This window comes from Palaemon carinicauda, chromosome 1 (assembly GCF_036898095.1).
Source record: "Palaemon carinicauda isolate YSFRI2023 chromosome 1, ASM3689809v2, whole genome shotgun sequence".
Lineage (NCBI taxonomy): Eukaryota > Metazoa > Arthropoda > Malacostraca > Decapoda > Palaemonidae > Palaemon > Palaemon carinicauda.
Genome location: NC_090725.1, coordinates 10,145,334 through 10,169,333, shown reverse-complemented (window position 1 = coordinate 10,169,333; position 24,000 = coordinate 10,145,334). Strand labels below are relative to the sequence as shown.

Here is a 24,000-nt window from a genome sequence, read left to right as displayed (position 1 = left end):
CTCCAACAGAAAAAAATAGCTCTGTGAGGAAAGAAACAAGGAAATAAATAAACTACAAGATAAGTAATAAACAATCAGAATAAAATATTTTAAGAACGGTAACAGCATGAAATTTTATCTTTCGTATATAAACTATAAAAACTTGAAAAAAAGAGGAAGAGAAATAAGATAGAACAGCGTGCCCGAGTGAACCCTCAAGCGAGAGAACTCTAATCCAAGACAGTGGAAGGCCATGGTACAGAGGCTATGGAACTACCCAAGAATAGAGAACAATAATTTGATTTTGGAGTGTTCTTCTCCTAGGAGAACTGCTTATCATAGCTAAAGAGTCTCTTCTACCCTTACCAAGGGGAAAGTAGCCACTCAACAATTACAGTGGAGTAGTTAACCCTTAAGCGAAGAAAGTATGGTAATCTCAGTGTTGTCAGGTGTATGAAGACATAGGACAATGTGAAAAGAATAGGCTAGACTATTCGATGTATGTGTAGACAATGACAAAATAAGCCGTAACCAGAAAGAGGGATCCAATGCAGTACTGTCTGGCCAGTCAAAAGACCCAATAACTCTATAGCGGTAGTATCTAAACGGGTGGCTGGTGCCCTGGCCAACCTACCCCCAACGTTGATTGCTGATAAATTGTGGATCAGCTAGAATAGTGTGACGGCAGAGAGAAGGTTGTGAACTCAAAGGCAGTATGAAAGCAACTGAGTTCATTTATTATAGAACACTCTCCTTTATATACAAAAGCACAAGGAAACAGGAATTTTCATGTTCACAAGACAGACAATGTTACAGAGGCGAAACGCAGACATGTTTATTCTGGTTCTTTTTAGTGCGAGGGAAGAGCGAAGATACAAGCATAATATATACAAAATGAATTATGTACGATCGTGTGACACACGGTTGGTACAATAAATAAGATTTTCCCCATGGCTCTCAACAAACATCCAAATTTTCTAGTTAATGACACCATGGGGGGATTTTCTTAAAATGGCATCTTTATTCATATACACTTTTTCTAGTACTCTACTCTTCTTTAGTATCATTATTATTTCGACAACTTTATGTATGCGCTAAACACACTGCTCATATCTCCAGCGCAATGATAATAACATTGAGTTACAAATAAAAGAAACCTCCTTAATGACGTGTGATAAACGAGCTATCAAAATACCTACTTGAAACTAAAAGCAAAAAAAAAAAAAAAAAAAAAAAAAAAAAAAATCAATTCGCAAGTGGATTACTCAACCTTTAAATACTTGCGCTAATGTTAAGGAGTTATTATGTTTGACAATTCAATGACAGCACTTGCTATCTAGGACACCTTTCCCTCTGATTTCATGTTTCTTGTGTTTGAAACGACAACTCTCTCTCTCTCTCTCTCTCTCTCTCTCTCTCTCTCTCTCTCTCTCTCCTACCTCAAATGACTCTACCAAGCCTCGCAGCAACCTATAAAAGCTTTTATCTCTGAGAATCCCAAGATCTCATGTAAATCTTCAGAGGAAACTGTTTTTCTTTTTAGAATTCTTGGGCGTTGAAAGCACTCCGAAACGCTTCTCTTTGATTTGGACTTGGTTCAGGGAGTGGCTAGAGACAACCGCTAGACGAACTACCATTTCAGACCACGCAAGGTTGGCGATAATTATTATTATTATTATTATTACTATCCAAGCTACAACCCTAGTTGGAAAAGCAAGATGCTATAAGCCCAGGGGCTCCAACAGGGAAAAATAGCCCAGTGAGTAAAGGAAATAAGGAAATAAATAAATGAAGAGAACAAATTAACAATAAATCATTTTAAAATAAGTAACAACGTCAAAACAGACATGTCATATATAAACTATTAACAACATCAAAAACAAATATGTCATAAATAAACTATAAAAGACTCATGTTACTGTATATTAAGCCGGCATGGGTCTTTGTCCTATGACGTCCAATTATCAAGATGGAGGGTAGGGGGAAGATGTGTGGTGTGGACCTCCGAACTCTTCCCAAGTGATGGTAGCACGTTTTCCCGATCAGTAATAAAGATTCGAACGGCTGTCCTCTATTACGAGAACCCACCCTGGTCACCAACCAAGCCACCTGGGACCAATTTACATATTTTTTTTTTTTATTTCTTATTTTTTTTGTTGCATACATCTTAACTCATAATGAGTTCCATAATTGATACATCTTACCTCTGTTTAATTACAAAAGTTTGTTATATCGTTCTCCATTAATTTACATATTGTAGATGAAATGTAACAAGAATACCATTACTAAGTCAGTCTTGAAGCGATTATTTATTTACCTAGTAAAATAGAAATATAAATCAAAGAAATACATTAACAGTGAATAACAAAATAATCAACCACTATTTTCATGTGCTTTAATAAAGTTATCGTCGTAGAAAAACAACTACTATTTCTACCGTTTAAAACTGGACATCTTCGTAATGTTGAATTAAGTTATGACGCGGTGCCTCCTTGACTTTTTCGTTCGTTTGTCTGTTTCTTTATGATTGAACTCCACCTGCCTGTGTTACACACGGCCTCTTACGCTGGCAGCCCGTAAGAGAGAATTAATTTGACAGGGAAAGACCTTGACTTGATTTACTGCTCCGTTCGTACAATTATGCAGTTCCCTATACCGAGATAAGAGGATCTTTGTGACGTCACGCAGGGTTGCATTTGTATATACAAATCACCTGCTGCCATAGATTAACCATAGACTACCGGTCATGCATAATCAGATATAATTTACAAAAGCTGCTTTCTTTTCCGTTCTTATCAAATCGTAACTCGATACTATTATGGACTTTTTCCAATTTTCCAAAAAAAATTCTCCTTATAATCGAAGGTCACTACCTTTATCCTATACAAAGACGCTCTAAAATTTGCTAAGGAGTAATATACTTTTTTTCTTGAACTTGTTTGCAGCTTTAATTAAGCTAAAGGGAAACCTTAATCTATGATTTACACAAAAAAAAAAAAAAAAAAAAAAATGAGAATCAATGATTATGTCATAAGTCAAGCTTTGAAGAAAGCGAGAAAATAATGACCAGAAACTATAAATGATTTTACTGATGAGAAACAAAACTGCATAATTGAATCATGCAACATTGCACCCTGAACGTACCATATTTGGCAATAAAATTGAACGCTAATTATGGCACGGGCCTTGAGCCAACACGACCAAATCCCACGGAAATTCTCAAGGAGAGAAAACCCTTGTGAAGAATTAGCACAATGACAGAACGAGGGCATGTTTACCGAACGAACAGGGTCATGATGAAAATGCTGTCACAATAAATACCTGGATTTACCATTCAATGCTAAAACACCAATCAAACAACAACAAATATAAATAACAATCACTTATAAAAGGCATGACGCAAAATTATCCAAAAGTCAAAATTAAGTTGAACATAGTTGTCAAAATGTACATAGAGAACAACAAAACTAACATAATAAACGACACAAATAGTAAACAAATTAGTCATGCTTGGTCAGTATGCACTGTGTTCCAACTCTTTATTTTATATATATATATATATATATATATATATATATATATATATATATACATACACACACATATATATATATATATATATATATGTATATATATATATATATATATATATATATATATATATATATATATATATATATATATATATATGTTACATCTTTAAAAAAATCATGCGTAACACACTCTTGAGAGGACCAAACACGCACATAAAACATTTCTCCATATACAAACATACAATACACAAACTCGCAGGCACAGAGAGAGAGAGAGAGAGAGAGAGAGAGAGAGAGAGAGAGAGAGAGAGAGAGAGAGAGTTGACAATTCCTAACCTCCAATCATGTTGACGCTCTGGGGATTTCTCTGGTCAGTAGCAACGTCAACAGGATATCTTTGCAGGCGCTGCAGAGCCGAACTATAGATGCGTCCTTTTTATGTAAGTTGGGAGTCCAGAGATGTGGCGGGCGGAAGATGGGAGTCAAGTTGGGGGGAAAAAACAAGAGTGTCACTACTACGGTCTTACTACGAAATAAACATCCACACTCATTCATTCTTGCATCTGAATATTTTATTTTTCCTTGTTTCGTTTCCTCACTGGGCTATTTTCCCTGTTGGAGCCCCTGGGCTTATAGAATTTTGCCTGCACTTAGGCGAGCTTACATCAAGAGGCAAAGGAACCAGGAGGTTGAATAGATGCAAAGTTTAGACCAATTAAAAAAAGAAGACCTGAATTACATTCATATATATGAGTACAAGAACAGGCTGCTCTACGCAACCCATCGTATGTGCATGTCTGTGAGAGAGAGAGAGAGAGAGAGAGAGAGAGAGAGAGAGAGAGAGAGAGAGAGAGAGAGTGATAATATAGAAAAAACAAGACTGCCTAAACTATAAGTGCAGGGACAAGAATATAGTTATTACACTAAAAATAACAATCGTAAAAAACACTAGCCACAGCACCTATCAAAAATGAACACAAGAGAGAGAGAGAGAGAGAGAGAGAGAGAGAGAGAGAGAGAGAGAGAGAGAGAGAGAGCTTAACTATCAGAATATTACATAATTAGTTAATGAAACTAAATATACCGAAACAAATTAATATTTTGCTTTACAATAACTATCTAATAAAAGTTTTTGAATGGATAATTACGGAATTATTACTTTTAGCGGATAGAGAACATACTTTAGACGAAAGTTAAGTGTTAATAAGAGTAATATAAAGCCTGGATTATCCACAATTTCATTGAGATAAAGGAGCAATATTTCTTACTCTTGCTGAGGGTACTCTCGGGCACACTATTCTATTTCATTTCTCTTCCTCTGGTTATGTTAATTTTTTTGGTTTATAAAGGAAATATTTATTGTAATGTTACTGTTCTTAAAATATTTTATTTTTCCTTGTTTCCTTTCCTCACTGGGCTATTTTCCTTGTTGGAGCCCCTGGGGTTATAGCATCCTGCTTTTCCAACTAGGGTTTTAGCTTAGCAAGTAATAATAATAATAATAATAATAATAATAATAATAATAATAATAATAATGATGATAATAATAATAATAATAATGACAATAATAATAATAATAATAATACCATATTAACATAATGATTTGGCACTATATCAACATGGTGAGTTGGTGTCTGGTATTTAGATCGGCAATGAGTTATGTTCGTTGATCCCTGTTAATTAACTTCATTACAAGTGGAAGTGGAAAACAATATCTTCTTGGTGGCTTAAGCCGTAAGCTGTAGCGATCATTATAGGTCCTTTGTCGATTCGAATCTGGAAAGCTAAGAAGTTGTCCTGGAAGTCATCCATCACTTTATATCTAGCATTATTCTCGATTGCTCTTGTTATTCTTACAAAAAAAAAAAAAAATAAAAAAAAAAAAAAAAACTAAATATACTGAAACAAATTACTATTTTGCTTTACAATAACCATCTAATAAGAGTGTTTGAATGGATGATTACGGAATTATTACTTTTAGCGGATAGAATTGAATGGATAATTACGGAACTATTACTTTTAGCGGATAGAGATGAATGGATAGTTACGGAACTATAACTTTTAGCGGATAGAGATGAATGGATAAAGTTCGGCAAAGTTACCAAAAAAAAAAAAAAAAAAAACTTCAGCAGCAAAGTTTTGTATTTATGTATTACTGTACAACCAAACATTTTCATAGTTCACTTTCATTTTGTTTCATACAAAAATCATTGATTACCATTGTCAGGGACTTCTCTATATACAGTATACTATATAATCAAAATTTCCTTTTTCTTTAGGATGGTCCGTTATGTTGAATTATTTGAACTCTATTCGAGTTACAGTGGTTTACTAATTGCGTAATTTTCTCTTATTTCTGGTTTTCTGGTATTTTTGGCAACTAGTAAAGTACATTCTAATGCTGCAGTTAATCCTTGTGGATTTTGCAAAGTGGAGGAATTGGAGAAATCTGAGAAGCTTTGTAGTGATCCTTCTATTTCTTCTGTTGTTTGATGCTTAGTTTCTTTTAAATGACTCCCTGATTCTTCTATTTCTTCTGTTGTTTGATGCTTTGTTTCTTTCAAATGACTCCCTGATTCTTCTATTTCTTCTGTTGTTTGATGCTTTGTTTCTTTCAAATGACTCCCTGATTCTTCTATTTCTTCTGTTGTTTGATGCTTTGTTTCTTTCAAATGACTCCCTGATTCTTCTATTTCTTCTGTTGTTTGATGCTTTGTTTCTTTCAAATGACTCACTGATCCTTCTTTTTCTTCTGTTGTTTGATGCTTTGTTTCTTTCAAATGACTCCCTGATCCTTCTATTTCTTCTGTTGTTTGATGCTTTGTTTCTTTCAAATGACTCACTGATTCTTCTTTTTCTTCTGTTGTTTGATGCTTTGTTTCTTTCAAATGACTCCCTGATTCTTCTATTTCTTCTGTTGTTTGATGCTTTGTTTCTTTCAAATGACTCACCGATTCTTCTATTTCTTCTGTTGTTTGATGCTTTGTTTCTTTCAAATGACTCCCTGATTCTTCTATTTCTTCTGTTGTTTGATGCTTTGTTTCTTTCAAATGACTCACCGATCCTTCTTTTTCTTCTGTTGTTTGATGCTTAGTTTCTTTTAAATGACTCCCTGATTCTTCTATTTCTTCTGTTGTTTGATGCTTTGTTTCTTTCAAATGACTCCCTGATTCTTCTATTTCTTCTGTTGTTTGATGCTTTGTTTCTTTCAAATGACTCCCTGATTCTTCTATTTCTTCTGTTGTTTGATGCTTTGTTTCTTTCAAATGACTCCCTGATTCTTCTATTTCTTCTGTTGTTTGATGCTTTGTTTCTTTCAAATGACTCACTGATCCTTCTTTTTCTTCTGTTGTTTGATGCTTTGTTTCTTTCAAATGACTCCCTGATCCTTCTATTTCTTCTGTTGTTTGATGCTTTGTTTCTTTCAAATGACTCACTGATTCTTCTTTTTCTTCTGTTGTTTGATGCTTTGTTTCTTTCAAATGACTCCCTGATTCTTCTATTTCTTCTGTTGTTTGATGCTTTGTTTCTTTCAAATGACTCACCGATTCTTCTATTTCTTCTGTTGTTTGATGCTTTGTTTCTTTCAAATGACTCACCGATTCTTCTATTTCTTCTGTTGTTTGATGCTTTGTTTCTTTCAAATGACTCCCTGATTCTTCTATTTCTTCTGTTGTTTGATGCTTTGTTTCTTTCAAATGACTCACTGATCCTTCTTTTTCTTCTGTTGTTTGATGCTTTGTTTCTTTCAAATGACTCACCGATTCTTCTATTTTTTCTGTTGTTTGATGCTCTGTTTCTTTCAAATGACTCCCTGATTCTTCTATTTCTTCTGTTGTTTGATGCTTTGTTTCTTTCAAATGACTCCCTGATTCTTCTATTTCTTCTGTTGTTTGATGCTTTGTTTCTTTCAAATGACTCACTGATCCTTCTTTTTCTTCTGTTGTTTGATGCTTTGTTTCTTTCAAATGACTCACCGATTCTTCTATTTTTTCTGTTGTTTGATGCTCTGTTTCTTTCAAATGACTCCCTGATTCTTCTATTTCTTCTGTTGTTTGATGCTTTGTTTCTTTCAAATGACTCCCTGATTCTTCTATTTCTTCTGTTGTTTGATGCTTTGTTTCTTTCAAATGACTCACTGATCCTTCTTTTTCTTCTGTTGTTTGATGCTTTGTTTCTTTCAAATGACTCACCGATTCTTCTATTTTTTCTGTTGTTTGATGCTCTGTTTCTTTCAAATGACTCACATGTCCTGAGGAAGAATTTGCTGATATTAAGTCAGAATTATGTCATTTTCCGGGAGTGAAGTCTTCATCTGATAGGTCGTCTACTGAGCTTCCTGCCCTGCTTTCTTCAGATTGTGGGCAATCTTTTTTTTTTTTTTTTATTAAGAAAATATACAGTTTACAAGTTCATTTTTACAAATACATATTTATATAAACATATAATTTATATTTTGATATTGGTTTTTCTGATGTGGTTCATAATTCATCATTAGCATATACTAACGTTAGTCATATTAATATTTACATAATATAAAGACTATCTGATAATGCAATAAATCAAGATTACTATAATTTATATACTTTAAACTTCAATTATCATTAAGGAATTTCTCACACTAATTTACTCATTTTTATCCAAATTAACATATTCTTGTGGGCAATCTTGCATAGCCTGTTGTATATCATTAGTTGCTTGGAATTTTTCTGCTTTGTGTGTACGGCTTTTCTGTATTTTATCACTTTTCGTATTGCTTGCTATCATATTTATTGATTTTTTTTCAGAGAAATGTATATATTCTTGGTTTCTTGCTATTTGCTAATATACTGTTTATTACTGAGGGGTAGAATTCTTCTTGACACAGCACCCGTTTTATTGCTATATAAATGTTATTGTCTCTTCTCATACATTACTTATATTGTTTTGGATGTTATTTGAATTAGCCTGACAGTTCCATGTATTAGTGACTGTTACTTTGGCGTAAATCATAACATTGTTTGCAATGGATGTTCCATATCCTTCCTCACAGGGCATTTCGCTGACAAAGTTCTACGTTGTTGATTAGAGACAACATATTTCTTTGTATTTTCTCGGCATTCCTTGTATGTATGATCATATTGAACATTCACACCATATTCTGAAGTTATTATCTTTAGAACATTCCTTATACCGAAGCTCAATAAAATAGCATTTATGACAAATTTAATATATTGACTTAGGATGTATTTTCGGCTATAAAAAAAGGCCTCCTTCTATGGCTCTCTGTAATATTTGGTGTTTCCATCTTTATTTTCAGGGCGTGGGAATAGGCAGGGAATTTAATCCCATCATCGATTTTAGCTCAATCATGTTTCCTCTCAATGCTTTCTTTAAGTTTCTTTCCGTTCTATAACGTTGTAACGTCCAGTTGTCTTGTATCCTAACCTTTATTTGGCATCACAGCATTCAAAAAAGGGTGACACACAAACCTAGCTATGCTGGCACTAGAAAAGAGACTAGAACGAGGCCGATGACCTACTATCGAGTAAAGATTTTAAAAACCTCAGGGGCCACTATCCTCGGATTCTAGGTAGTTACGTCTTACCTCTACCAATGCTTGAGGCGAACTGCAGAAGTATATATATGAAGTGAACTAGATATAAAATAAATATTAAACACCCGCAACACCTCTTATTTCATTTATAAGAAAAAAAAGTGTAGTAAAGAAAAAATCCAAAAATATTAACACAAGTTTTCTCTTATACACAAATATTATTTTTCATACACACAAAAATTTTACAGAAATAAGAAATACGAATTACGTGTACATCGGTATCTAAAACACTACGATTTTACACCCTTGAAGTACAGGTTGTAACCAAAATGAAGGAAAGTTATTAAAAAATTGCTATACCTATATTAATTCTAATAGCCAGGCCTTCTCCATCATAAGACTCAATACTACGCAGTACTCTAGAAGTTTTATTCCAGCTGTTACCAAGTTGTGGAATGATCTTCCTAATCGGGTTGTTGAATCAGTAGGTTCAAGGTTGTAGCAAATGTTTTTTTGTTGACCAGGCGGACATGAGTCTTTTTATAGTTTATATATGACATATTTGTTTTTGACGTTGTTAATAGTTTATATATGACATATCTCTTTTGACATTACTTTTTAGAATGATTTATTGTTAATTTGTTCTCTTCAGTTATTTATTTCCTTATTTCCTTTCCTCACTGGGCTATTTTTCCCTATTGGAGCCCCTGGGCTTATAGCATCTTGCTTTTTCAATTAGGGTTGTAGCTTGGATAGTAATAATAATAATAATAATAATAAAAATAATAAATGCAAGCAATTTCTTGCCTTAATCTATCACCACCCGGCAAACCTAATTTCCCGTGAAAGCTAATTTACCAAGGTTTAAGGGTTGTGGTGGCCGATGTGGTAATGCCCCTGACTGGTGAACGCCGGACTGGGGTTCGAGTGCCGCTCAAACTTGATAGTTTTTTGGTCGCTGTAACATCACCATTGTTGTGAGCTAAGGATGGGGGTTTGGGGGAGCTTATAGGTCTATCTTCTGAGTCATCAGCAGCCATTGCCTGGCCCTCCTTGGGGGGAGAGGGAGCCTGGGCGCTGATAATGTGTATATATGGTAAGACTATAGGGCATTGTCCTGCTTGATAGGGGAATATCACTGTCCCTTTCCTCTACCATTCATGAGTGATATCTAAACCTTTAAAAACTATAGTCCGTCCAATATTACTATTAACACTACTACTAATATCATTATGTCTACCACAGTGAACACTGGTGAAACTTGAAAGAAGCCAAGCGAATAAGGTATCTGTAGGATAGCCTATATAGACGTAGTGAAAACGCCTTTAAAGTAATAGGCTGCCTGTCCATTCCCAAATAACAGGCTTAAGGTACCCTGACACTTGCACGACTTTTTGCCCCGAATTTGTCGTGGCAAGTCGTGACATTTTGTGGCACGAACTGGAAGATCAAAAAAAAAAAAATAAAAAATTACCTCAGAATCACAGCTGACACGAACTGGCATGACGAGTTCACGACGAGTTCACGCATATTTTGCGCACTTCCCGCATCGACCCGACGAGTTCACGCGACAGTTGGCGCATAGTTCACGACCCGGTCACGAAATTTTGTCGTGACCAAAATTTTGAACATTTCAAAATTTTCGTCACGACATGCCACGATGTCACGACGGGTTTACGAACACTTCACGCCAGTTCACTACTCGAGTCGTGACAATGCGTGCCACAAATTCGTGCAAGTGTCAGCCTGGCTTTACATTGTTGGAACGATTCATGATGGACCATACAGGATTCCTCCTTTTTAAGGGGCAATAAATTAGGAAGTATAATCGACCTCAGTTAATAAATGCTGTGACCAAACTTTCTTCTGCCTAAGAAAATCCCAAATGACAACTTTCTATTATGAGTTTTAGTTTATGATTCGTCCAAAGTAATTATTGGATTCAAATATGAATTTGGGAAACATGGCTCAGCGCTGCTGACACTGGGGAGGCCGGCCATTCATTGTCTTAGCGAACGTGTAACTACCATTGGTAGAGGGCATATCTATCTATCTATCTATCTATCTATATATCTATAAGCATACAGGCGTGTGTGTGTGTATGTATATGTATATGTATATATATATATATATATATATATATATATATATATATATATATATATATATATATATATTATATATAATATATATATATATATATATATATATATATATATATATATATATATATATATAAAGGCTCATAAAAAACTAAGAACATCAAATCAATCACTAATTTTTATTTTAGCCAATATGCATTAAGACATGTTATGTGTATTGGCTGAAACATAACGATTGATATAATTTCCTTAGTTTATTTTATGAGCGTTTTTGAGAAACAAGGCATCAGAGAGAGGTTTGTTGTAAACAACACAAAAAATCAAATCAAATTGCATCATATTTTTATCTCAGTATTGGCTTGGCATGTAACAATACCAAACTTAAATTTAAGGCCCAACATATTTGTGGTAAGTCTTCTGAAGCTTACCTTTCTAGATTACCTTGATTTTTCTGATGTAATGAATGCTTAGTTAAATATTCATCTAACTGATCACGAATCAAGAATAGCTACCACATCTATGGCAATGTCAGTGCAAAAGTCAAATGCTAAAAATATGATAGAAAGAAAAAAATGTTGGAACGAATAAATTGAAACATTTCTATGCACCGTGTGGCTAATAGTGATCATGAAATACAGTATAACTTACCATTGTTCAAGACTTGAGCTTAACAAATTCACATAAAGACAATATCTTCAAAACCACAATTTGACAATTCGCTCAACAATTCACTTGATATCTTTAATTATAAAAAACATTATATTGATCCAAACAGTTTTCTGCATGGGTGAAAATACAGGTAGACTTTAATATAGATACTGAAAAAGTATATCCAGATATTTATACTCTAAACAACTTTCCTCCAAAGCTTTACATCACGATATGACGTTTTCAAATTGCCTACTTAACTTGAGCCAGTTGAAATGATGTAATGCAATGCTGTCCCGTGAAGCTTTTTAATTATTATTATTATTATTATTATTATTATTATTATTATTACCAGCTAAGCTGCACCCATAGTTGGAAAAGAAGAATGCTATAAGCCCTAAGAATCCAACAAGGAAAGTACCCCAGCAAAAAAAGGAAATAATAGCGTGCTTAAGTGTGCCCTCAAGTAAGAGAACTCTACTTCTAAATAAGTTAATTTCTGACAATTCAAGTCACTTTAATACAAGCACTTGACAGTATCAATAATAGAAATTAATTCATTTACTGCACCTCTCTTCGTGCCACATTCCACAAAATAATCATGGCATGAAGAGACAAAGCCTGATGAATGGGAGTTAGGAGTGTTGGTGAAAATATAAAAAAAAAAATGAGACATGACTGATAGCAATGATTACAGAGGCATAACACTTACGTCAGTTGTTATGAAAATATTTAGTATGCTTATTCTATAGAGACTGGAGAGAAAGACTGATGAAAAGCTGAGAGATGAACATGCAGGATTTAGAAAAGATAGAAGTTGCACTGACCAAATTTTCATTTTGAGACATGTTGTACAGCAATGCTTAGAACTTGGATATCCACTTTTGATGGCATTTGTGGACTATGGAAAAGCCTTTGATAGTGTACACCGACCAATTTTGTGGAGAGTCCTGCGTTATTATAGCAAGTGCAGAGTTAATGTTAATGGAGTCTTATCAAATGAATTTCCACTGAACAGCTGAGTACTCCAAGGGAATGTGTTGTCACTTATGTTGTTTATACTTCTCATGGATTTTGTAATGCGTAGGACAGTCGCAGATGGTGGAGAAGGATTTGACTGGATTGGTGATAGGAATTTAGCAGACCTAGAGGATGCTGATGATGCAGTCGTTGTTAGCAGAACACCACAGGATTTGCAATGCTTGCCTACCAAAATGCATGAAATATCACACGAGGTTGGACTCAAGATAAATAGAAGAAAGACAGAGATGATGAGAATGGAATGTGCAATTGATGATGAAATATCATTGGAAGGAGAAAGGATTAATGAGATAGAATCATTTAAGCATTTAGAAACCATGATCTCCAATACAGGGTCTTTAGAATTAGAATTTAGTGAAAGATTGAAAAAAGCAAATCAGACAATGGCTAGGTTAAGTAAAATTTGGAAATCAAATCGCCTGAAATAACATATAAAAATCAGACTATATATCAGTTTAGTGAGATCGGTGTTACTCTATGGACATGAGTCATGGTATGACAATGAAACAATCTCCAATAGATTTAATAGATTTGAGATAAAAGCCCTAAGAATGATATTGGAAGTTGAATGGCAGGACAGGATTAGAAATGAAACTATAAGAGAGATTACTTAAGTACCATATGTGGATGAGATCATGATAAGGGGTAGATGCAGATGGTTTGGGCATGCTCTTTGCACTACCCAAGAGAGATTAGTTCACCAAACGTTCAGCTGGGCTCCACAAGGCACTAGAAGAGTTGGAAGACCCAGACCTACATGGCTAAGGACTATGAAATGCAAATTAGGAGATGATGAATGGAGAAGTATTGAATTAAAAGCTCAAGATAGAGAAGACTGGCGAAATCTAACTGAGACCCATTGCATCAATAGGCGTAGGACGAGTTGATTTATAAACCAGGAGATTCTTAGCACCCTGCTATGCCCGGGGCTGGGGTCCATTCTGTCATCTTCACTTTCCATTAACAGACTAAATCCATAGAGGATTCATTGGTTAGATTCATCAAAGGATAGCCAATTCCTTGTGATGCGCAGTGCCTATCTAAATATGGCAAGTGACCCTTGCCGGTCCTTACTAATTCCAGTAAGGTCATCCGCCAGGCATCAGAAACCGAAGAGTCATCCTGTCTATTGCCTTAAACCCAATCCGTCACACTGATGCCAGCGACTTCTTCGAGATTTAGGGGGGCATTTCCTCCACACTCAAAGTTAACGTTACTCATCCAGGTTGCTCATCCGCTTACATAATTGTTGGCAGACATGGATTGCTAAGATATATGGCCTAACACGGTAAATATACTGTATATATATATATATATATATATATATATATATATATATATATATATATATACTGCATATGAATTACGTGCGTATATTTACATAGCACCATTGACCTTTTCCTTTGGTTTCTCTCACTATTTCGTATTCGCTGATCTCTCAGCGCCATTCTTAAGAATCCGAATAAATAAAGGGAACGAGATAACGTTAGCTATCCTTGTCAGGCTGTAACCAGAACACGTGGAAAGCCAGGATTAAATGTTTAAAGGTCACTAGTGAATGGCAAAGGCAAGAGACAGTGACAATGCCCTTGAGAGTGACCATATGTTCATATGATCAGCGCCCAAGACACCTCTCCACCCAAGCTATGATCAGGCAGGGTCAGACACTGACTGCTGATGACTCAGCAGGTAGACCTATAGGCTACCCCATCTTTAGCTCACAATGATAGTGAGGTTGCAGCACGGTTGAGATACCTAGACCGTGTGTTGCAGCCACTACATGAGACTCTCGAGTCCAGGCAGGACCCGATCTCCCGCCCAGCAGAACGCCGGGCGGAGACTTTTACAATAGGCCCCCACAATGGGGAAAGGTAAAGTTACTTGGCCCCATTTATTCGAATTTAAAATATTGCTAGTAGTGGTCAGCTAAACATAAAATGTGAGAATAGAGAATGAGGTTATTGGGGCTGATAGATATACAATATAGCTCTTAAAGATTGACCAAAAAGTATATGTATTATATATACACATACCATGAAAAATAATAATTACACAAGAAACTGATTTCCCTGCAAATTCCAAGCAGGAGTCTAAGGCTTAAGGGGGGAGCGTTTTCCAATCACAAAAGGCTACTCCCATATCTCCAATCACATCGCTCTGCTGGTTTCCACTCGGAGCAGATTTTCTGATTAGCTGTCACCAACACGCACCCATTTCTTTCCCCTAATAAAAAGGGATTACGGGGAAGTGGAAGAAAAATAGCGGACAACCAAGTTAATGCAGAAATAGTGTCTCGTTATCCTAAACATTGCTTTTACAGTTATTTTACCACATGTCTGATAACCATTCATGATTTATTAACGACTTTCTAGCCTGATAACCATTCATGATTTATTAACGAATTTAGATCATCGAATAAGTAACAGCACTAACAATGATAAATCTCAGAAGAAAATGATCAAACATAGAGAAGAAAACATAACAAAGAATAAAACACAACCTTCAGCATCTGACAGGACCTCGAGACGCCGGTCACGTGGAATTGTTTATACTAAAAACGTGCGAGAACTAGCTAGTGTGAGGGGCGCCAATGTGGCCGACGGACAGACACAGGCAGATTCTACAGTAAACTATGTGACGTCACCTAATGATAAGCAGAGGGGTACATAAGAGGGGCTGGCTCATGGCAATTGGAAGTTATATAAATATATATATATATATATATATATATATATATATATATATATATAGATAGATAGATAGATAGATATATATATATATATATATATATAATATATAAATATTTATATATATATGTATGTATGTATATATATATGTATATATATATATATATATATATATATATATATATATATATAGATAGATAAGCAGAGGGGTACATAAGAAGGGCTGGCTCATGGCAATTGGAAGTTATATATATATACATATATATATATATATATATATATATATATATATTATATATATATATATGTATAAGAAATACATATATATATATATGTATATATATTATATATATATATATATATATATATAGAGAGAGAGAGAGAGAGAGAGAGAGAGAGAGAGAGAGAGAGAGAGAGAGAGAGAGAGAGAGAGAGATGTATATGTGTGTTTCAATATCTAGATATTCTCTCAACGGTGCAGTATCAAAGAATAAACAACAATAGACATAAACAATACAATATGTCTAGCTTAATTACCGAGTCGTGGATGGATTCCCGAACCAAGTTCGCTTCACATCATTATTATTATTATTATTATTATTATTATTATTATTATTATTATTATTATTATTACTATCCAAGCTACAACCTTAGTTAGAAAAGCAAGATGCTATAAGCCCAAGGGCTACAACAGGGAAAAATAGCCCAGTGAAGAAAGGAAATAAGGAAATAAATAAATGATGAGAACAAATTAACAATAAATCATTTAAAAAAAGTAACAACGTCAAAACAGACGTCATATATAAACTATTAACATCATCAAAAACAAATATGTCATAAATAAACTTTAAAAAGACTCATGTCCGCCTGGTCAACAAAAAAGCATTTGCTCCAACACTGTGCATACACGGCTTAATGCTACCACGACATATCTCCTTCCACAAACTACGTGATTCACCTTTCTCTAGCATCATTTCTCGCACTTCCCGTGTTATTATTATACGGTCCAAATCTCTCATTTCTCCTCCACCCTACCGGTTTCAAGTTATACCTCTACAAGAATATAGATACACATATATGCACACCCACACACACATGTATGTATGTATATATATATATATATATATATATATATATATATATATATATATATATATGTACGTGTTTATGTATATATACATATATATACTTATATATGTATATATTTACACACACACACACATATATATATATATATATATATATATATATATATATATATATATATATTCATTTTAATTCATTCAAACTAGCCAAATACACTTTTTATTATTAGATACCAAGGAAGAAATTCAATTATATGAACAGACTTTTTGGCCGGCCAAGGATTCGAACCTTCGCTGAGAAACTTTAGTGTTGCTTAAAAACAAGATCAGACGCCACTGAAATCAAATCTACAAGGACTTTATATAAAGTGCATCCCAGAGTTGGGCACCAAGCTAGAATAGTATTTTATATGTGTAGTAAATAAACAGAATATATGCAACATAAACGTGGAACGGATTGTGACGGCCGAGAGCAAGGTTATGACTCAAAGGCAGGATGCAATCAACTGAGTAACTTTATTAAAGAACACTCTCCTTTATATACAAAACCTCAAGGCAACAGGAATTTTCATGTTCACAAGACAGACAATGTTAGAGAGGAAACACGCAGACATGTTTATTCTGGTTCTTTTTAGTACGATCGTGTGACACACAGTTGGTACAGGATATAACAGCAATATACACGAGTAACTTGGGTCTTTCTCTCTTGTCTACGGAGGTTGTTAAGCAAATATTGAGGACAGTGGAGAGTTACTTGGAATATTGGTGAAGGCTCTGAATACTTCAACAAGTATCAGGCAAGCTCCCATGGTTTCGTCAGCAATTCGAAACACAGAAAACGACGAAATAATTTTTTCTCTTAACCCTTTCACTGCTAATGGCAAATTTTGTCAAAATATTAAAAAGTGAAATATATTTTAAAATCACCTAAAACATATCCAGTAGGTATTCATTGGAAAGGTCTTGAAGTGAGCTTTCCAATAAATATCAACAACCTCAGGTTTGTGTGGTTTTGAAACATTTTGCTATGTCATCAGGTTTTGTTGAATTCACCATTGGCAGTGAAAGGGTTAAAGCATGTTTTAGGCACTCAATAGTATATAATATATGACCAAAGAAACTTGAAATACTGTAGGATAAGTATATCATGCGTTTCCAGAAGAATATCATTCAAAGGCTTAAGCAAAAATATATCGATGGTGTGAAAGTATGTACACATAAAGACTCTGAAACAGATAAAAAAAAATAATCTGTATTTTTTTTATCTGATTATAGATTTAATTCAGTTCTTGGCTACAAGAATATGTAACTATCATTTCATTTGGTATCACTGGCAAAACAACGTTGTTATCGATAACTTCTACTATATGTTTTACGGCTGACTCAGATTTATCGAACAAGGAGAGTTTGTGGACTAAGAAAATAAAAGTGTAACCTTTGAACTATTATACTAAAATCATAAAATCATCATTAATATCACCTACCAAGAATTAAATTAAAATTAAAATATTCAGAGAGAGAGAGAGAGAGAGAGAGAGAGAGAGAGAGAGAGAGAGAGAGAGAGAGAGAGAGAGAGAGAGAGAGAGAGGTGTATTTTGGTGCATAAAAGATTCAGCCCAACGATGCTGGCCGATGATAGCACACTTCCGAGTCTCCAGGTCGAGCATCATCAACAAAATGAAGGGCACTATAAAAAATGTCTCTGGATTTATTCCTACTACAGTTCACTGAAGAGCACACTATGTCTAAGAGAGAGAGAGAGAGAGAGAGAGAGAGAGAGAGAGAGAGAGAGAGAGAGAGAGAGAGAGAGAGAGAGAGACTATACCACGTACCAATGTTTTTTTAACGAATTCCATTCTTTCATGAAATCAATCACATTAACTCATTCTATTTGCTTCTGATTGAGAGAGAGAGAGAGAGAGAGAGAGAGAGAGAGAGAGACTACCACGTACCAATGTTTTTTACGAAATTCCATTCTTTCATGAAATCAATCACATTAACTCATTCTATTTGCTTCTGATTGAGAGAGAGAGAGAGAGAGAGAGAGAGAGAGAGAGAAACTATACCACGTACCAATATTTTTTAACGAATTCCATTCTTTCATGAATCAATCACATTAACTCATTCTATTTGCTTCTGATTGCCATATAATTAATATTTTTGACAGACATGAAAACATATTCGGTGTCAAACTTTCAAAAAATGCTATTTTAAATAGACCACAAAGAAATGAGTCACAAAACATTCTTTCCATACGTCATTAACAAAAATCGTGTCTGGGATTAAAAATATACATTTATTTGATCAGTAAAAAACGATGACCTTGAGTAAATAGTTAACAACAATAACAACACAAAATCAACACTAAATAAGGAATATTTTAGAACTGCTGAAGCCATACTGACCACACAACTCAATATCATCTTACATCTATTCAGGCCGGAAAAATAAACCAAATGTTTGTGAGATTTCCGCCAGAATTGTAATATTCTTTTTTTTTTTTTACCTTAAAAACATCAACTTTAATCCTTAAGACAATTAGGTGGCCCCTGCTTATTTAAATTAAAAAAAAGTAAAACTTCAAAAGTTCAAAGTTGGAGCAAATGCTTTTTTTGTTGACCAGGCGGACATGAGTCTTTTTATAGTTTATCTATGACATATTTGTTTTTGATGTTGTTAATAGTTTATATATGACATGTCTGTTTTGACGTTGTTACTTATTTTAGAACGATTTATCGTTAATTTGTTCTCTTCATTTATTTATTTCCTTATTTCCTTTCATCACTGGGCTATTTTCCCTGTTGGAGCCCCTGGGCTTATAGCATCTTGCTTTTCCAACTAGGGTTGTAGCTTGGATAGTAATAATAATAATAATAATGATAATAATAATAATAATAATAGGTAAATCTTTTGAATCATGAAATTTGATGAAATAAAGCCAAAACAATGGTTTCCCTATTAACTACTAATGTTTCACGTTTTAGAAAATCAAACTCATCTCTTCATTTCTCCCGCTTAATTTTTCTTTCAGAAATTTTATCCCTGAGGCTCGATCGCTCCCATAGATACTGATCATTATAAAATACGCTTTACCTAACGACTTGAGCTAATGACATACACACACTTTAACGCGTCCCGTCACAGAATGTAAACGACAAGGTCTATAGACCTTGGGAAACGAAATACAGCCTCCATGACTTCTAATTGCCCGAAGGGCTAAGCAATCGATCTTCAATCAAATGTTGATAACATACGACTGGGGCTGCATCGACCAATCACAGGCTATATCTTTGGTCTGCAGGAGCACCCAAAATGCGGAAACGGCTATTTTTTCAGAAACTGTGTCGGGCGACAAAAAAGGTAAATTTTACTGAGATATGCTAACAAACTAATATCTTCTCTCTCTCTCTCTCTCTCTCTCTCTCTCTATATATATATATATATATATACACATACATATACTGTATATGCATATCTCTCTCTCTCTCTCTCTCTCTCTCTCTCTCTATATATATATATATATATAATATATGCACACATACATATACTGTATATGCATATCTCTCTCTCTCTCTCTCTCTCTCTCTCTATATATATATATATATATATATTCATATGAAGCTGGTCTAGTGTAGAGTAAATACTTTATTTATGTATTTCATTTGTGTATTAGGTATATAGCCAGCTCATAAGGTGAGTTCCTCTCTTGTAGGTTTAAGTAATTGTATGTAAATTACATAAGACTTTAGTCATTCATTTCATTGTATTTTTCATTCAAGTCAGTGTATGTAAATTTATGTTATTTTCAAGAATTAACTTTTTATTTCACATATTTTGTTACACGGTCTTATGTAATCTCAATTAGGTATGCTGTTCGACACATATAAAGTATGAACACAAGGGTTTATGTCATGTTACATCATGTTTATATTTCCACGAGGTTAGAATGTTGTTGAAAACCCTAGGGTTAGTTTATCTTTTTTTTATATTGTTTCGAGGAGGGAGGTAGGCAGAGTTAGCTGAGAGAGGGTTACCATGCAGGCGGGGTTTGTTCCCCTGTTCAATTTTCTATGTTGGCAACCTAATGCTGCTAGGCCTATTTCATTTTTAAAAAATATAAATTTTGCTACATATGTACTTCATTTTATTTCAAAATAATTCTAACTAATTCTGTTTCGTGTACTCACCAAAGATATACACTACAATGAAACTTGAATGATGACGATGATATGAAATGCCTGTGAAGTAAATGATGTTGAAGATGATGATATTTACTGGACAGTCTAGCGCAAGGGCCATCATAAGGTTTAACTAAAGATACAAAGTAACACTTGTAGACGTATGTCTCGCATGATACAGTATATACTATGCTAATAATAAATAATCCATAAGATATGAATAAAGGATTTTAGCTGGCGCGGAACTTACGGCTCCAAAAGGTTTTGACCTTACATAACCCGTGGAGGTCTAGCCATAATGACGTCATTGTGGTAATTCTGACGTCAATCACCTTTAGAGTAAAAGTGCAAGACATCTAATAGTTTTAGAGAAATTTGTTTTCAGATTTTTCAAAAGCTTAATGAACCTGGCTTAACTCCATAAAGCGTAGATATTAATCAGCTACATTCTTTTTGAGAATATCACCTGAATGCTCGCTACTCATTACCTGACTTTGCTCTTTTTGTGAGGGAAATGGGGAATATGAGGTAAGCAGTAAATCTAATGAGATTGAATTAAAAAAAAAATACGTTAATAGCACATGATAATTCAATTATTATTATTATTATTAATTGCTAAGCTACAACCCTAGTTGGAAAAGCAAAGTGCTATAAGCCCAGGGGCTCCAACAGGGAAAATAGCCCAGTAAAGAAAGGAAACAAGGAAAAATAAAATACTTAAAGACCAGTAACACTAAAAAAATATCTCCAATATAAACTATGAAAACTTTAACAAAACAAGAGGAAGAGAAATATGATTGAATAGTGTGCCTGAGTGTACCCTCAAGCAAGAGAACTCTAACCTAAGACAGTGGAAGACCATGATACAGAGGCTATGGCACTACCCAAGACTAGATAACAATGGTTTGATTTTGGAGTGTCCTTTTAAGAAGAAAAAAAAAGGCCGTGAAAAAATAACCGGTCGCTTAAAAAACAATGTGTATGCAACAAATAATTCTAATTAATGCAAGAACAAGTAGAAGCATCGCAAATGCCGCCAATGCAAATTTGCTTTATTGCAGCAGTCGTACCGTGACGAAGGGTTGTGGTGGCCGATGCGGTAACGTCCCTGACTGGTGAACGCTAGACTGGGGTACGAGTCCCGCTCAAACTAGTTAGTTCCTTTGATCGCTATAACCTCACCATCCTTGTGAGCTAAGGATGGGAGGTTTGGGGGAGCCTATATGTTTATCTGCTGAGTCATCAGCTTGGTCCTCGCTCAAAACTAGTTAGTTCCTTTGATCGCTATAACCTCACCATCCTTGTGAGCTAAGGATGGGAGGTTTGGGGGAGCCTATATGTTTATCTGCTGAGTCATCAGCTTGGTCCTCGCTCAAACTAGTTAGTTCCTTTGATCGCTATAACCTCACCATCCTTGTGAGCTAAGGATGGGAGGTTTGGGGGAGCCTATATGTTTATCTGCTGAGTCATCAGCTTGGTCCTCGCTCAAACTAGTTAGTTCCTTTGATCGCTATAACCTCACCATCCTTGTGAGCTAAGGATGGGAGGTTTGGGGGAGCCTATATGTTTATCTGCTGAGTCATCAGCTTGGTCCTCGCTCAAACTAGTTAGTTCCTTTGATCGCTATAACCTCACCATCCTTGTGAGCTAAGGATGGGAGGTTTGGGGGAGCCTATATGTTTATCTGCTGAGTCATCAGCTTGGTCCTCGCTCAAACTAGTTAGTTCCTTTGATCGCTATAACCTCACCATCCTTGTGAGCTAAGGATGGGAGGTTTGGGGGAGCCTATATGTTTATCTGCTGAGTCATCAGCTTGGTCCTCGCTCAAACTAGTTAGTTCCTTTGATCGCTATAACCTCACCATCCTTGTGAGCTAAGGATGGGAGGTTTGGGGGAGCCTATATGTTTATCTGCTGAGTCATCAGCTTGGTTCTAGCTTGGGTGGAGAGGGGGCTTGGCGCTGATCATATGTGTATATGGTCAGTCTCTAGAGTCTAGGTCTAGGGTATTGTCCTGTTTGATAGGGCAATGTATCTGTCCCTTGCCTCTGCCATTCACGAGCAGCCTTTAAACCTTTTAAAGGGCGACTCTTAAGGGCAGTAAACGTCAGTGAAATTTAAACTTTAGTTTTTATTGGTGTTACGACAGCGGTGAAAATAACATCAGCCCGTTCTGATGTTGTACCGTTACACACATGGTCTATAAGCTATAACACCTTAACTAGAATGTGTGTTTGATAGGATTATTATACTTTTTTTATCCAAGCTGAATTTCTGAATTTTTAGATTTAACAGTTTTGCGTCCATTAGGCACCACAGGGCAGCCTCACAGTAGGGCTGGCTATTTTGAAACTTAAGTCCTCTTACAAACAGCTATTATTATTATTATTATTATTATTATTATTATTATCATTATCAGCCAAGCCATAACCCTAGTTGGAAAACTAGGATGCTACAAGCCCAAAGGCTCCAACAGGAAAAATAGCCAGTGAGAAAAGAGAAAATATAGAACAGTGTGCCAGAGTGTACCCTCAAGCAAGAGAACTCTACCCCTAGAGAGTGGAAGACCATGATACAGACTACAGAGGCTATGGCACTACCTAAGACTAGAGAACAATTGTTTGATTTTGGGAGTGTCCTTCTCCTAGAAGAGCTGATTACCATAGCTAACGTCTCTTCTACCCTTACCAAGAGAAAAGTAGCCACTGAACAATTACAGTTCAGTAGTTAATCCTTTGAGTGAAGAAGAATTATTCTCGAGATCCGTTACGTTGATGATTCCCATCACCTACAAACACCAGCTACTTCGATGCCTCACCTTTCTTGTAGCTGCTCATCTTAGTGAACTGAAGTCTTCCCCTAAACAGCTAAATTGAGGTTTCTCTCATTTTACATATTTTTAAATCCAATCAATCAACCAATAAATCATCTCACAAACAAATACTTTGATGTTTAATTCTTCTTACAAGAAACTATAGTCAATTTCTTTTAGCGATGCAGATTTGCAAAGACTCGCAGCGGTGCCCTTTTAGCTCGGAAAAGTTTCCTGATCGCTGATTGGTTGGACGAGATAAGTCTTCGCAGCGGTGCCCTTTTAGCTCGGAAAAGTTTCCTGATCGCTGATTGGTTGGACGAGATAATTCTAACAATCAGCGATCAGGAAACTTTTCCGAGCTAAAAGGGCACCGCTGCGAGTCGGTGCAAATCTGCCT

General features: G+C 35.2%; 1 protein-coding gene across 1 annotated transcript in view; it reads right to left on the bottom strand.

Moving 5' to 3' along the window:
• Nucleotides 1-24,000, bottom strand: part of LOC137643781 (uncharacterized) — a 213,883-nt gene that overhangs the window by 93,267 nt on the left and 96,616 nt on the right. Inside the window, exon 2 of the mRNA XM_068379572.1 lies at nucleotides 3,849-3,944. Coding sequence (XP_068235673.1) covers nucleotides 3,849-3,944 — 96 coding nt within the window. The remainder of the gene's footprint in view (nucleotides 1-3,848; nucleotides 3,945-24,000) is intronic.